Below are 12799 nucleotides of genomic sequence, written 5' to 3' on the forward strand. Positions count from 1 at the left end.
GTCGTAGATCAATTCCACGACCAACATGCCATTTCCTTTGCTCGCGGACCAGACGACCTCTTTCTCCATGTGCTTAGTCTCCCTCTCTCTCAGATCTCTCCTACCCTGTGCGCTCATTGCAAGAGCGGATGATGGCTACCACTTATCGTTGAAGTTTAGGGTTGTGTATTGAAGCTACCGGTGCTACCTCCCTACCCTATGTGCTCATTACAAGAGCAAATGATTGCTACCACTAGTCCGATTGAAGACTGGGGTTTTGAGCACATTTGAAGCCACCAGCGGTGCACGATTGCACGCCATTGATCCACAAAACTTGAGAAGAGGACAACATTGATCCTCGCACCATGGGATGAGCCGTATCAGGAGGGGGTTGAATTCTAATGGCCAGCCAGTCTGTACACACATAGCTGGCCGGCTGCTACGCCTCCATGTGCTCACGACAAGAAAGACATTTGAGCTCATGTGAAATTTTCCGGCATGTAAGAACCATAGTGACCTGTTAACTTGAGTTTCCAAAACAAATCAATTGATTCTATTGAAATCATTCCATTTACATGTATAAATGCTCTGGTGAGCTTGCAAGATGGAGAAAATGCTTCATTGCCCTTCTAGCTCAAATGCCTATCTATAACTGGGAAATTCTCCCGAGTCATAGGGAAATCTACAAAAACCAGTAAAATCTAATGCAAATAGAAGTTAGCACATCAATGAATGTTACCTACACAATGAATTGTTTGCAAAGACCCAAGGAAAGACCCAAGCAGATTGTGTGCTCATATACAGAGGTTGAATGCATCCCTGCAAATCCGACCATTCCATTGAGGGCCGTCAAGCAGACCACTGGTAAACCCCTCTGAGTCCTGCTCAAATGAGGGTCATGAGGCTTCTATATGGAAGAGTCACAATCAGAGTAGACCCCCGCATCACCTTCTGATGCGCAAATGTCCCGCCGAATCGCCCGCATCACAATCTCCCACCTCTTGCTCTTGCTGTTTCCATGAATCACAGAATAAGCTGCCCTTGTCTTCTTCAAGAAAAAGGAAGTCTGTTGAGATCCAATAAGGGAATGCACATATGAGTCGGCATTATCCATAAGATGAAGGTGCTCGACAACCCTCTTGCCCAACACTGATGTACTCCTGTGTATAAGGTATGATAGCAAAACACTGTCTGGAAATGCGTCGCGATTCTTTCGCTCCAACGCCACCTTCACTATCTCTGTTACCATTGTGTTGGCAAGCCCTCTTACCTGCTGAATGCTGCCCATAATCACAGCACTATTTACTAGCTTCTTCTTCTTCTCGTTCTCCTCTAAAGTGCTCCACATTTGCCTACCATATACGCGCTCACAGAGTCCACCTGTTGGCGAGGAAGCTTTCCTAGCCCTCCTCCTCCTCCCTGTACCACTTCTTCTGCGTGTGTCAATGCGCTGTCTACTGGCCCTTCTCCAATGAGATCTTTGAGTACGCGAGAATCTTGATGTACTTGGCACATCGCCCTTCTTTCCATCATCCAAATTAGCGACCGCATTTGCAATATTGCCCTTGCCATCTCCATAAGAAGATAGCTGTCGCCGCAAACTTGATGAATTCAAGCCACTTTGCAGAGCAATCAAACTTTCTGATGCTATTCCAACCTCGATGTCAAGTGAGCCTAATCTTACACCCAATTCATCACCACTGAATGAAGCGCCCCAAGCCCTGTCTTCCAGAGAGACATAAAGAGCAGCCCTTTTCTTACCCATTGCCACGAAAGGGTCCCTCAGTATGGCAACACCACTCGCGTCTGTGAGTAGAATATGCTTGAATCGATGCCTCACCATGCCTAGTAGCATCTGATAACAAGCCCACCTTCTCAATGCAAGAGGTGGGTGATTTATAAACCCTTGCAATGCATTATCTGAGTTTAACTCAGACACACTGAAGCCCACCATGGAACCAAACTGATGTGAAAGAGAGCCCTCATCTGTGTTGTTAGTTTGCGACGTGTTGAGATTGCGTATACCCCACAGTGGTTGAGCCGAGGGCTCATGCTCAGATCCTGATCCGCTATACGCATTCAAATTAAGTGGATTTATGGATGAGTTCGAGCTTGTGCAGGAAGCCAAGGGCATAGATGATGATGAAGGCAACGTCTCTGATGAGGATGATGATGGCAGGGTTGGCATCGAGGATGACGAATTGCTCATAGAGCCAGGCGGACCCATGTGCTCTTTTGAAACCTTCTGCATCAGATTCTTAAAATGTGCATTTTCTTCATGTATGACATCCAACATCCCTGATGGTAATCTATTCCATGGGAAGAGAAAGACTATATCCGCCCTTGAGGTGACTCCACTGCGATGAAGCGTGCGCAAAAACAAGCGCAAATCCTGCAACGAAGTATTCTCTGCGACATGCGCAACAACAAGGTCGCCCATTGCCTTATTACCTTTTCTGTAAACACTGCCAAGGCCCCTCAAGGCAGGCATTGCACCGAATGTCTCTATTGCTGCTGTTGCATCGTGCCTGCTAGCAGGAGAGGCTTTATTAGCGTGTGGGTCGAGGCTGTTGCAACCCAGATAGGCAACCATTGTGATGAAGAAGAAGAAGCAAATGCAGGTGTAAATATTATGCTTTGCTTTCTTGCTTGGAGAAGAAGGAAAGGCAACTGAAAAGGCAGGTTGCTTTTCCTGTGAAGAAATCTGATAAGGCTGATCTCCATCAAAAAGCTTGTCAAAGTAAGAATGCTTTCTGAAGCTCGGCTTGGAGGTAAGGCTGGGAGACAGAAACATGATCTCTCTTGCCTTACCACCAGAAAAGCAAATCAAGCAGAAAGCTTAACCGAGCCTTCTCTGCTACACATGGCGATGCTAATCACACACCATTGAGCAGAAAAATCATTGATTACTAAAAGGACTCGTGCAATTAACTCAAACAATTGGCATACATACAGACTGGGCTCTTGAAAATGCAGAGAAATTACCAGAAAAGCTACCGAAAGTAGTTGCCCAAACCATGCTTCTCAGCAGAAATCACAAGCAATTACAAATCGCCCAAATGTAGCACTCTTACAGACTCTGCATTGCGCAACTTTTAGAACGCCATAGCCTCACGCAGAACGAGCTCTGCCTGGAAGCTGCATTGCATTGAGGGCCAACAAGTGACGTAAAGCAGTATGAGGTTCGAGGATGCAGATGGGAAAAAGACTTCGTGGCGCAAAAACGCTCGGAAAAGGCCGAGAAAAGAAATCCAAACGGCGCAAAGGCAGAGGAACCTGCTCTCGAATTCTGGGAAGAATGAGAGAAAATGCAGGAAGACGCGCAGGAAATCGAGAGAAATGGCGATGCAGAAGGAGAAAAACGCGCTTCAAAAGATGGAGCATTCGCGATGCAGAGCGACAGGAAATTGCGTTTCAAAAGAAGGAAGACGTGCAGGCAGAGATGAGGGCCGTGCGGCTTGATGATGATGAAGAAGATAATGAAAGAATAAAGAGCAAGAAGGGGGAAGCACAAAAGCTCGCGGGAAGAAGAAGAAGGAGAAACCTTTGGGTTGCAGCTATGGCTGTGCTATATATTAAAGATTCCTGCGGAATCATTATGTCCACGCATAGCACGGCACGGAGCCTCCAGGAGGAGGAGAGGTGGTGCTGGAATAAAAGAATACACAGGTGAGGAGCAAACGAGGTCCCTCCAGGCCTCTCCTCTTCATTTTCCCATCTATTGCCAGCCGAGCACTTGTTGCCACTCCCCCACAAAGAGCATGCCCCATAGGCCACACGAATGAAGCTCGGCCCCGGGTGATGAGTTTTGGCCGAACCTCGAGGCGATTGGAGGCTGCACAAAAGGTCGACAGTCTGCACCCCCTCGCGTCCGAGTTTCGAGCCCACAACCTCTACTTTGAGAGCCCTATGCCTTAACCATGCGCCGCGTGGGGTTCATTGACCCCATAGCCATTTCGAGAATATATTAAGTAAACAGATGCATGCATAAGTAAACTCGGACCCATCAAATGACTATTGAGCGTTGCAAGAAATATGCCCTATTTTTGCGTCATCGATCCCATCAGTGGGGCTTCATTAACTAGTCTTTCTTTTTGGACCTCGCTATATAACATTTATAGAATATAGCAAGACCTATGGAAATTGACATTTAGCATCTAGCACTAAAGGAAACAAGAGCATGAGTAATTTGGAAACAGTGGCACTGTTTGGAAGAGATATACATTAAAAAAATGCTATTTTGTTTATTAGAGGAGACAAAAGTTAAGTGCTTCAGGAAAGAGAGATTATAGGGATCATTTTTTAGAGAGTACAGGAGAAACAAGGACATATATAGTATGGCATCAATTATTTAGACCTAAAGTAAAGATGTATAAGGTGCATTGACTACTATAATACACTACATGTATTCACTACTTGGTGCATTCACTACTTCAATACACCACATGCATTGGCTAGCAATTGTATGCAAAGAGTTGTGTGCGTAATTAACAAGCTAAACAAAATAAAGTGCAAAATTCTAAATTAAGCAAATGGATAAAGCGTTAATAAGCTGCAACAAGAAATGAATTTCTTTACTAACTTGCAATGATGTGCTTGTGCTTTTCAATTGTCCAGTGTACATGCCGATATTTGAATCAAGTGACAAAAAAGCAATGTGAATAGTTAAACATTATGACTTGCAATGAAATGTTTCAGATTGAAGCTGCAAAATATACAGTGCACATCATGCAAAAGTGCCATACAAAAGTATGGTGGAGAGTTGGCACTGTGCTCTCTCCAAAAAACATAAGAAACAAAAGTATGTCCTGCCCTGTAGCGTTTATGTGTTGTGCCAAGCAAACACATAGACACGAGGAATTGGATGCAGATAACGGACCTTGCAATCAATGCTACTTGTAGGGCAATCCTCTACCTCGCTTTAATCCTTGTGTTGAGTCCCTGCATAAGTTTGAGACAAACAAAACATAAGTAGAAGAGTCACGTTGATCTAGACACATAACATGTTGGAAAACCTCTGTCCTAAACTCCACATTGCATGAGTTCCTACATGAAGCTAACATGGTTCTACATATCACAAGATTGGGATTAGACGGAAGCTTCCTCATAACCGCGAGAGCTTGGTCCAAGTGATCAGTTCAGCAAAAAAGGTCTATAATGCTAGCAAGGTGCTATGTGGATGAAACAATACCATAATCTTTACTCATGCTCTGCTACTCAAGGTACATGGGAAGATCTTCGTTGCAGATAAATATAGCCGAGACCTGCAAGAATCTTTCCAAAAGATTAAGGATGCTATATCCATCTCTCAGCAAAGGCAAAAGGCTGAAGCTGATACACAGAAGAGCTCTAGCCTTTAAACAAAATGATTGGGTCGTGCTTAAGTTTCCCAAGGCTCGATTAAGGCACACGATGGGCAAGAATCCTAAGGGACACCAAAAGTACTATGCTAAGTTAGCAAAAAGGTATTATGGTCCCTTTCAGATTCTTAGGCCGATCAATGATATGGCCTATCAACTCAAGTTGCCCAACCATTGGCTTATACACAATGCTTTCCATGTAAACCTACTAAAGCCTTACAAAGGAGAGCCACCTCAAGAAGCAACCATTGAAGACCCAACGGAGATCGAGGACCAAGAAGAGGTGTTGCAACTGGAGTCCATTCTCCGACACGAAGACAAGGTATTGAGAGGCGGTAAGACTATCCGACGATATCTTATCAAGTTTAAAAATTATCCTTTTGAAGATGCTAGATGGATGCAAGGCATACAATTAAAGGATAACCTAAACCTTGCCAATGCTTACAATGATTCCCTAGAGTAAGAAAATGTAAATATGTATAAATGAACAAAGTTTTTGTCTTATAAGACTCTTTTTTTCTTTATTGTGCACAAATGTTAATACATATGCATGCTTAGGATCATGCTTGTGGAGACGACGTCTCCCCAACACTAAGTAGAGCTTGTCACTCTACTACGAAAAATTCGATACAGACTAATGTGCACACATGCTTGCGGCAGCTAAGGCTCTCAAACACCAAATGGACTAGTCATCCATTCTGGAACCGTATCGTAGGGTAAAATAGGGATCCTCTACTTGCTAGCAAACGGACTAATGACTAGGCTTTATCTTCTCTACCTCATAGTCGAGGAAGACTATGATTTCAAGAGAGAGGTAATGTCATAAAAACTAATATCTTATTCTCCCAAATGATTTTCTCATGTTAAACTGATCATTTAATATGGGGAGGTACCAGGGGAGTAAAAGCTAGAATATTGGTAAGGCTGCCAGACCGGTCTCAGCAGGGATCCAAAGGAGGAAAAATAGGGATCCAAAGGAGGACAGTCTGCAAAAGAGCAATGTGCATCAATGGAGCTTAAAAGACCTAAGGTTTAGCTCCATTAAGACTTCCATACGCTAAGGTTCCAAAAATTAAATAAAAAGTCTAATGGCCAAAAAGTGCGGAAATTGAATGGTTATGGGAAGACTAAAAAGTCTTCCCACATCCCTAGGAAGGAGGGGGCGAGCCCTAAAGGTAAGGGAAGAGAGAGAAATACACACACACACACATACACACACTCCCAAGCTCTCCCTTTACACAAAGGGAATAATGGACACATAACAAGCTCCTAGCCACAAATGCCTCCAATCTCCTCTCAAATCCTATTGGATGGCCATAGAGGTGGACCAATGAGAATTGGGCTAGAGTAAAATTAGTCTAATCAATTTAAAAATTCTTGATAAAAGAGCCAAGAGAAATTAATCTCCCTAGAAGACTATTGGGCAATCTACCAAGGGGTCCAATGAGCAGCCAGCAGTCCAATGGCTTGCTTGATTCCTATTGGCCAAAAGACAAAAAGGTCCAATGAGAGTTTAAATAAATTATTTTAATTACCTAAAGCTCTAACAAAAGGGAAAAGGGGGATACTTGTCACAAGACTATCAATTATGCTTCTAAATTGCTATTGGCTAAGCTTTGAAGGAGCCAATGGAAAGCCAGCAAGAGCAAATGGGAAGAGGGGTCGACCAAGAAGAGATAAAGTTGGCATTTTTAGGCTAACTAATTTGCTACATACACACACATAACTCATGTGTTGAGCAAGAACTCCATCTCCTTCTCCAAGCATTGAGAAGTAGAGGCCTACACCAACAACTCTTGGCTATGGAATGCAAATCCAACCAAGAGCCAAGAAGCTTCAATGGCATGCTCATCTCCTCTACCGTGCTAATTACTAAGCTAAGCTATGCTATAAGAGTGATTATGTGAGGAGAATACTTCTTTCTCGTAAGATACATCTTCTTCCTCTTCATCTTTCCTCATTCCCTGCTAGCTCTCACCATCTTTGAAGGTGTGTGAGGTCTTGGGACTGGGACTAGGCCCACTAGGTGTGTTTTTCAAGCATAATTTGGAGCATGAAGCTTCCAATTCATTGCACCGAGTTTTGTCAAGGAACACAAAGATTGTATTGTACAAAAGTCTCCCTTGATGGGAGAAGCTATAATACAAAGCCTTTTTGGAGGGGGGACCGGATCCATGTAAATCCAGTCCTCAATTGTTGTCAATTGTACTATTTCTCTCTCTTTTGAAGTATTGTCTATGCCAAACTAGCTAGGTGTAATTGTTATTTTGCTTTCTCCAACCAAGTACTCTCTCTATGCTCATTAGGAACTTGCTTTTAATGAAATGCTCACTATGTTATCATTTTCCGCTACACACAAAATACTAGTGCATTAAATGTTACAATAACTTATGTATAAATAGCTTGACTAATCACGACGTCATAGGGTACTCCGGCTTGGTAGTAGCCCTACACACGTAGGTAAATATAATCATGGAATAGTTAATAACTCGCTCTCACGAAGTGATATCGGAGACCTAAATGCATTTATCATCAAGTTTAATCAATCTTTTCAATTGTCTAATTGGGTTTGCTCATCCGATGAATCTATATAGTGGTTCTCCAAGGAGCCTAGGGTCCAAAATTTTGACCGTGCGGTGGGCAACAAGCTGTTTTTTGACCATAACTCTAGCTCGTGTGGAATTTTCACATGACACCCAATAGAGAAAACTCTCTAAATGATGTGTTTGTCATTGGTTTAAAGGGTTCGACCTAATTCATAACAAATTGTGAGATATGACCAAAACAGTGTTCGTATTGTCTACGTCACGTGAACGAAGAGCGCTTTTTATGTACACACGTGACCATAGACACATCATATGCATAAATCAGCGTACTAAACTTAATGAAATAAACATGGAGCAACTTCATACACACCCAACAAGTCCATACATACACTCAAAAAAGCAACCAACAAGAGGGTGGCTACTCCAAAAACGATATACAAAGAGAAAGATATGATTAAGGGTTATCAAAAGGCTTCTTGCTTTTCCTCAAGAGAGAGGTGATGAGAGCCATGTAGAAGTTTTCACCACGAAAGGCATCGAAGAGCGCGTACACCGTGAAAAGAGAGAGAAGATAGTAAGCAAGTAGAGAGAGAGAGAGTATTCTTCTTCTTCTTCTTCCTGCAAACGAGAGAGAGAGAGTATTCTTCTTCTTCTTCTTCCTGCAAACGAAAGAGAAGAGCTTATGGAAATGGAAATGGTGATGGAGAGCTTGCACCACTCCGTATAATAGGTATGTATTGCCATGTGATAGTAGATGCAAATGTCGTCACTGAAAACTCAGGCATGTAGGTGAATTTATAAGCATTGTGCCAGGCCAGAGTGATGCCCAAGCAAGCTACTAGCGCATCCTCTTCCTCTAGGAATAGTTGCATGCTTTTTGGGACTTTTCTAAAAACATTTCTTAGCTTTTGGTGGTCAACTCTCCCACTTAGTACTCTGGCAAGTAATGAGACCGTGACTAGACTATGCTGCATTGTGATGGCCCGACATAATTTTGACTTTCTCTTACTGCCTGACTTATTTATGATGTCGCATTTTATAAAAATAATTCTCCCAAAAAAAAAATTAATCCCGTTTTTTCTCCGGGTGATCGTTTTTAAATCCGACGGTGACTAAAAATAATATTTTTAAGTTTGGGTCATCTTAAAAAGCACGCTGCTTTCAAAAACACTGAAAATCACAAAGAGCTAAAAATAGCATAAAAAGAAAGAAAATTTCTAAAACTGAACCACGGGGTTCGCTTGTCCATTGGAATAAGAAAGAGGACTTGCTTTTCACTAAAAAGCACTAAAAATCATGGAAAGCTAAAAATAGTGCTCGAAAAGCAATTTTTTACAAAATTGAACCATAGCTTCCCCGAGACTTGTAGATTAAGGATCTGGCCTTGTTTTTTGCAAAAAAACACCAAAAAGACACAAAAAACATGAAAAAGCGGATTTTTTCAAAACTGAAACCAAGCGTCCGTCTGATCTACTGGAACATGGAGACGACCTTGCTTTTCACTTTAGAATCTTACAAGATTGCCAAATAAGCATTTCAAACCAAAATTTTACAAAACACACATTATAATCTATTTTTCTTATTTTTAAAGGAGACCCAAATTTTGGGGATCTTACAATAAGGTAAGTTTATAAAAAAACTCAAAGAGTAATTTAGTCATGAAAACACTTAACTGTCTGCTGCTGCCAAGAATTCAATGTCTGCTATGTGCTGTCGCCAAGAATTCAATGTCGGATATCTCAATCTTTTGCAATTTTGAAAACTAAACTTTGCTTTCTCAGTCCCCCCCCCCCCCCCCCCCGCCTTTGCATATGCTATCGTGCATGACTATTGAAAATTCTTTCTTCCATTTTTCTTACTCATGTCTTAGTTCACTCTTATAGCTTCTCCACACGAAGAACTTCTATGAGGAATCGAAGAGATGTATATCATATGCACATAGGCTCTCATGAGAGTATGAGCCCCTTTGTAAGAAAAACAAATAGAACACCATTTCATAAGCTTCAAAAGAGTACTTTAGATCAGGCGGGATGAAAAATGTGGACCTTTGGTTGGATGACATAATGTATCCCAAGTATCCCGTACAAAATCCACTCCACCTTTCAAGGATATAACTTCCGTAGTGAACTATGTCAGAGATGGCCCAATGACTTGTATGGCTATACCAAGTAGCTGGCCACAAGAAATGATGTTTTGCAATGAGAGAGAGACATTGCATGCGAAGAATATGTGCCCTTACACCATAAAGTCATGCAATGTGTTCAACAACTTGAAGGCATCAAGGAGACCATGAAGGAGCTTACTCAACAACTCAAAGGAAAAAAACCAAGGCTATGTCTTCGCCAAAAAGAAAGAAGACTAAGGGATATCAAGGACTTGAAGGTTGGCTTAGAAGGAATAAAAAAGAAAAGGTTTTCCTAACAACATGTGTTACTGTAGGAGAAGTTCTTGCTTCACCTTTTTGTAATAGTTTGATGATACTCCAAAGTCCCTTTTTCTCTAGGAAGCCTTTGATTTTTGTCTCCTAGACATGAAATCTAGTACCATTGGGGGATACCCCAATAGAAAAACTTTTTTTGGGATGATAATACTCATGAGAAAAATTAAATTTCCAAACCAAGTGAATGATCTCAATCTTGATGGCAGAACTTAGTTCAAAATCTCTATAGCTTTGCAAACTAATTATCGATCAAACTGAAGAATGATCAAGTCAACACATTTGAGAATATGGTAAATTTTAAAAGAACTTTTTTTGTAGACAAAAATTTGTTGACGTGAAATCCCAAAAAATAAAATAGATTTGTAACTTGGAAACGCTTCTTGTTAAAGCTAAGATTCCAACACTATGTGAGTGTCCTTTAGCATGGAGTTTTGAACTAAATGTAGGGAGGCCAAAAACTTAAAAACACTTGTGTGGACAAGAGTGGAAATACTAATAGAAGTCTTTGTGGAATCCAACAAGCAGGTTCAAGAATAGCTACAAGTTTTGCTCATGGTGAAATGTAGGTGAACAATTGATCGTGTAGTGTCAAAAGTCTCTAACCAAGCCTAAGCAAAATGTTTGATGTTGATTCTGAGCTATTTTGAGAAGTTCAGCATGTTGGCTTTCCCCTCCACCGTAGGAGGTGCTTCCCTCGAGTCTGGGCCAAAGGTGTTGAAGCTATGCATTAGGAAAATTTTGGACTCAAATTTGGTCCTTTTAGCACTAAAGAGAGGATTTTGCACAACCAATGGATGGCGGGCTACCATAACGGTAGCTTGGTTTTTCATTATTTTTATGTCAATTTTTTGCATTTTCAAAAAATAATTTTTATTTGTTTAATAATAATGTACATTGCGGTTTTTTTGAATCTCTTTGTTGTTAACATCAAATACAAGACAAATCTAGCATAACTCACACTCAATGCAGTTGTGTGCACTTTTTTTATATGAGAGATTTTGTGCTATTCCCGCTCGTTCCCATTTACTTGTGCTCAACTTACTATTCTACTCACATGCAAGTACATGCTCCTTGTTCTCGGTGACACTACTAAAAACTCTCCTTCTCTCTGTTGTGTTGTGTATCTTAACGTCAACTCATGAAGAAGCACGAATGGATAACAGAAGACCTTGATGACCATTCACAAGTATTAAGTATGTGGAAATATTCAACAACTTCAATTTGGACAACGGTCGTTGTCTTTCCACCATCGTTACCATTGGAGTTTGGGTTCTCCTGCAAAAAAGAAAGAGAAAGTGCACAAGAAATGAATTTGTGAACAGCTATAAAGACAGGGTGAAAGACTTTCGTTTATCACAAATGAGAAAAAAAATCAAAGATGTGCTCATTGAACGCACTCAGATCTACGTCTGAGAGGAAGGTCGATAGGGTTTCAAGCTCACTCACCAAATTGTGCATTTACTAACCTCCAATAAATATTTTTGTGTTCACCATTAAACTTGTGTTTAACTTGTCTATTGCAGATATCTATCCCTTGGACAAAGAAGAATGACAGTCGATGGATTTTGTTATAGGCATTTTTGATGCATTCCATGCCCCAATGGACGAACTACTATACAATACTAGCGCTAGAAGAGTGCTGGTTGAGAGGGGGGTATTTTTCTTTGACCACTTTTACAGTGCACCACGTTTTGGGCTTGGATTCAGCAATCTTCAATTTGTCTCGCGTCCTCCAAAGGAGAGTCCACAATGGCCAGTACCTGCCTCCAAAACCTCAAAGTGTTTTGGGCTAGAAATACAAAAGCACTTAAGACCAAATGTTGCAAGTAGGGTGGTATGTGTTTCAACCTTCATGCACATGCATGTGTTCATCAACTTCTTGCATGATGACGAGCTTAGGAAGATTGTACCTATGCTAATATGTAAGTCAAAGAAATGCCTCAATTTTTTGAATGAGTGTTGGGATGTTCATGATTCTGATGGCATCTTGTGCAAGTTAGATAAGAAGTCTATTGTGCTTAAATGCTTGATAGCTTCTCAAAACTTCATAGCTTCCTTCCATTACATATGGTGGCTCCAAGTGTATGGTCATGTGGTCGCTGTTGATCAATATTTTCATGATGACATGACTAATCCTTTGAGGATGCTTGAAGTTTGGTATGGACCTAACATGTTGACTATTCTTAGCATTTGAGGCAATGTGACACTATGATAGGTGCATGAGGACTTGGAGAATGAGGTTGACTTCAACCTGCCTCCAAAAAAACAATTCTAGTGCAACATGTGAAAGGTAGTATGTTTTGCATATACTACTTCCTTGTTTTTCATTGTCAATTGTTTTTTGGCTTAATCTAAATGTTGGATTAACTATCGTACAGGTCCCTCAAAGAAAGGAAAAGATAATCTGTGCAAAGGTTAATGATGATCGATTGTTTCCGGTACAATGCAACCCCTAATTAAAGAAGGTGGCTCAC

The 12799-nt window shown here is 41.2% G+C and overlaps 1 protein-coding gene across 1 annotated transcript; it reads right to left on the reverse strand.

Moving 5' to 3' along the window:
• Window positions 1–509: 509 nt before the first annotated feature.
• On the reverse strand, window positions 510–2773 carry LOC147426575 (uncharacterized). Its single transcript, XM_086498522.1, has one exon. It carries the CDS (start codon window positions 2771–2773, stop codon window positions 887–889), a length of 1887 nt encoding a protein of 628 aa, XP_086354648.1. The 3' UTR covers window positions 510–886.
• Window positions 2774–12799: the final 10026 nt, after the last annotated feature.

Source organism: Adiantum capillus-veneris, chromosome 24 (genome assembly GCF_014529385.1).
Source record: "Adiantum capillus-veneris isolate H3 chromosome 24, ASM1452938v2, whole genome shotgun sequence".
Classification (NCBI taxonomy): Eukaryota; Viridiplantae; Streptophyta; class Polypodiopsida; order Polypodiales; family Pteridaceae; genus Adiantum; species Adiantum capillus-veneris.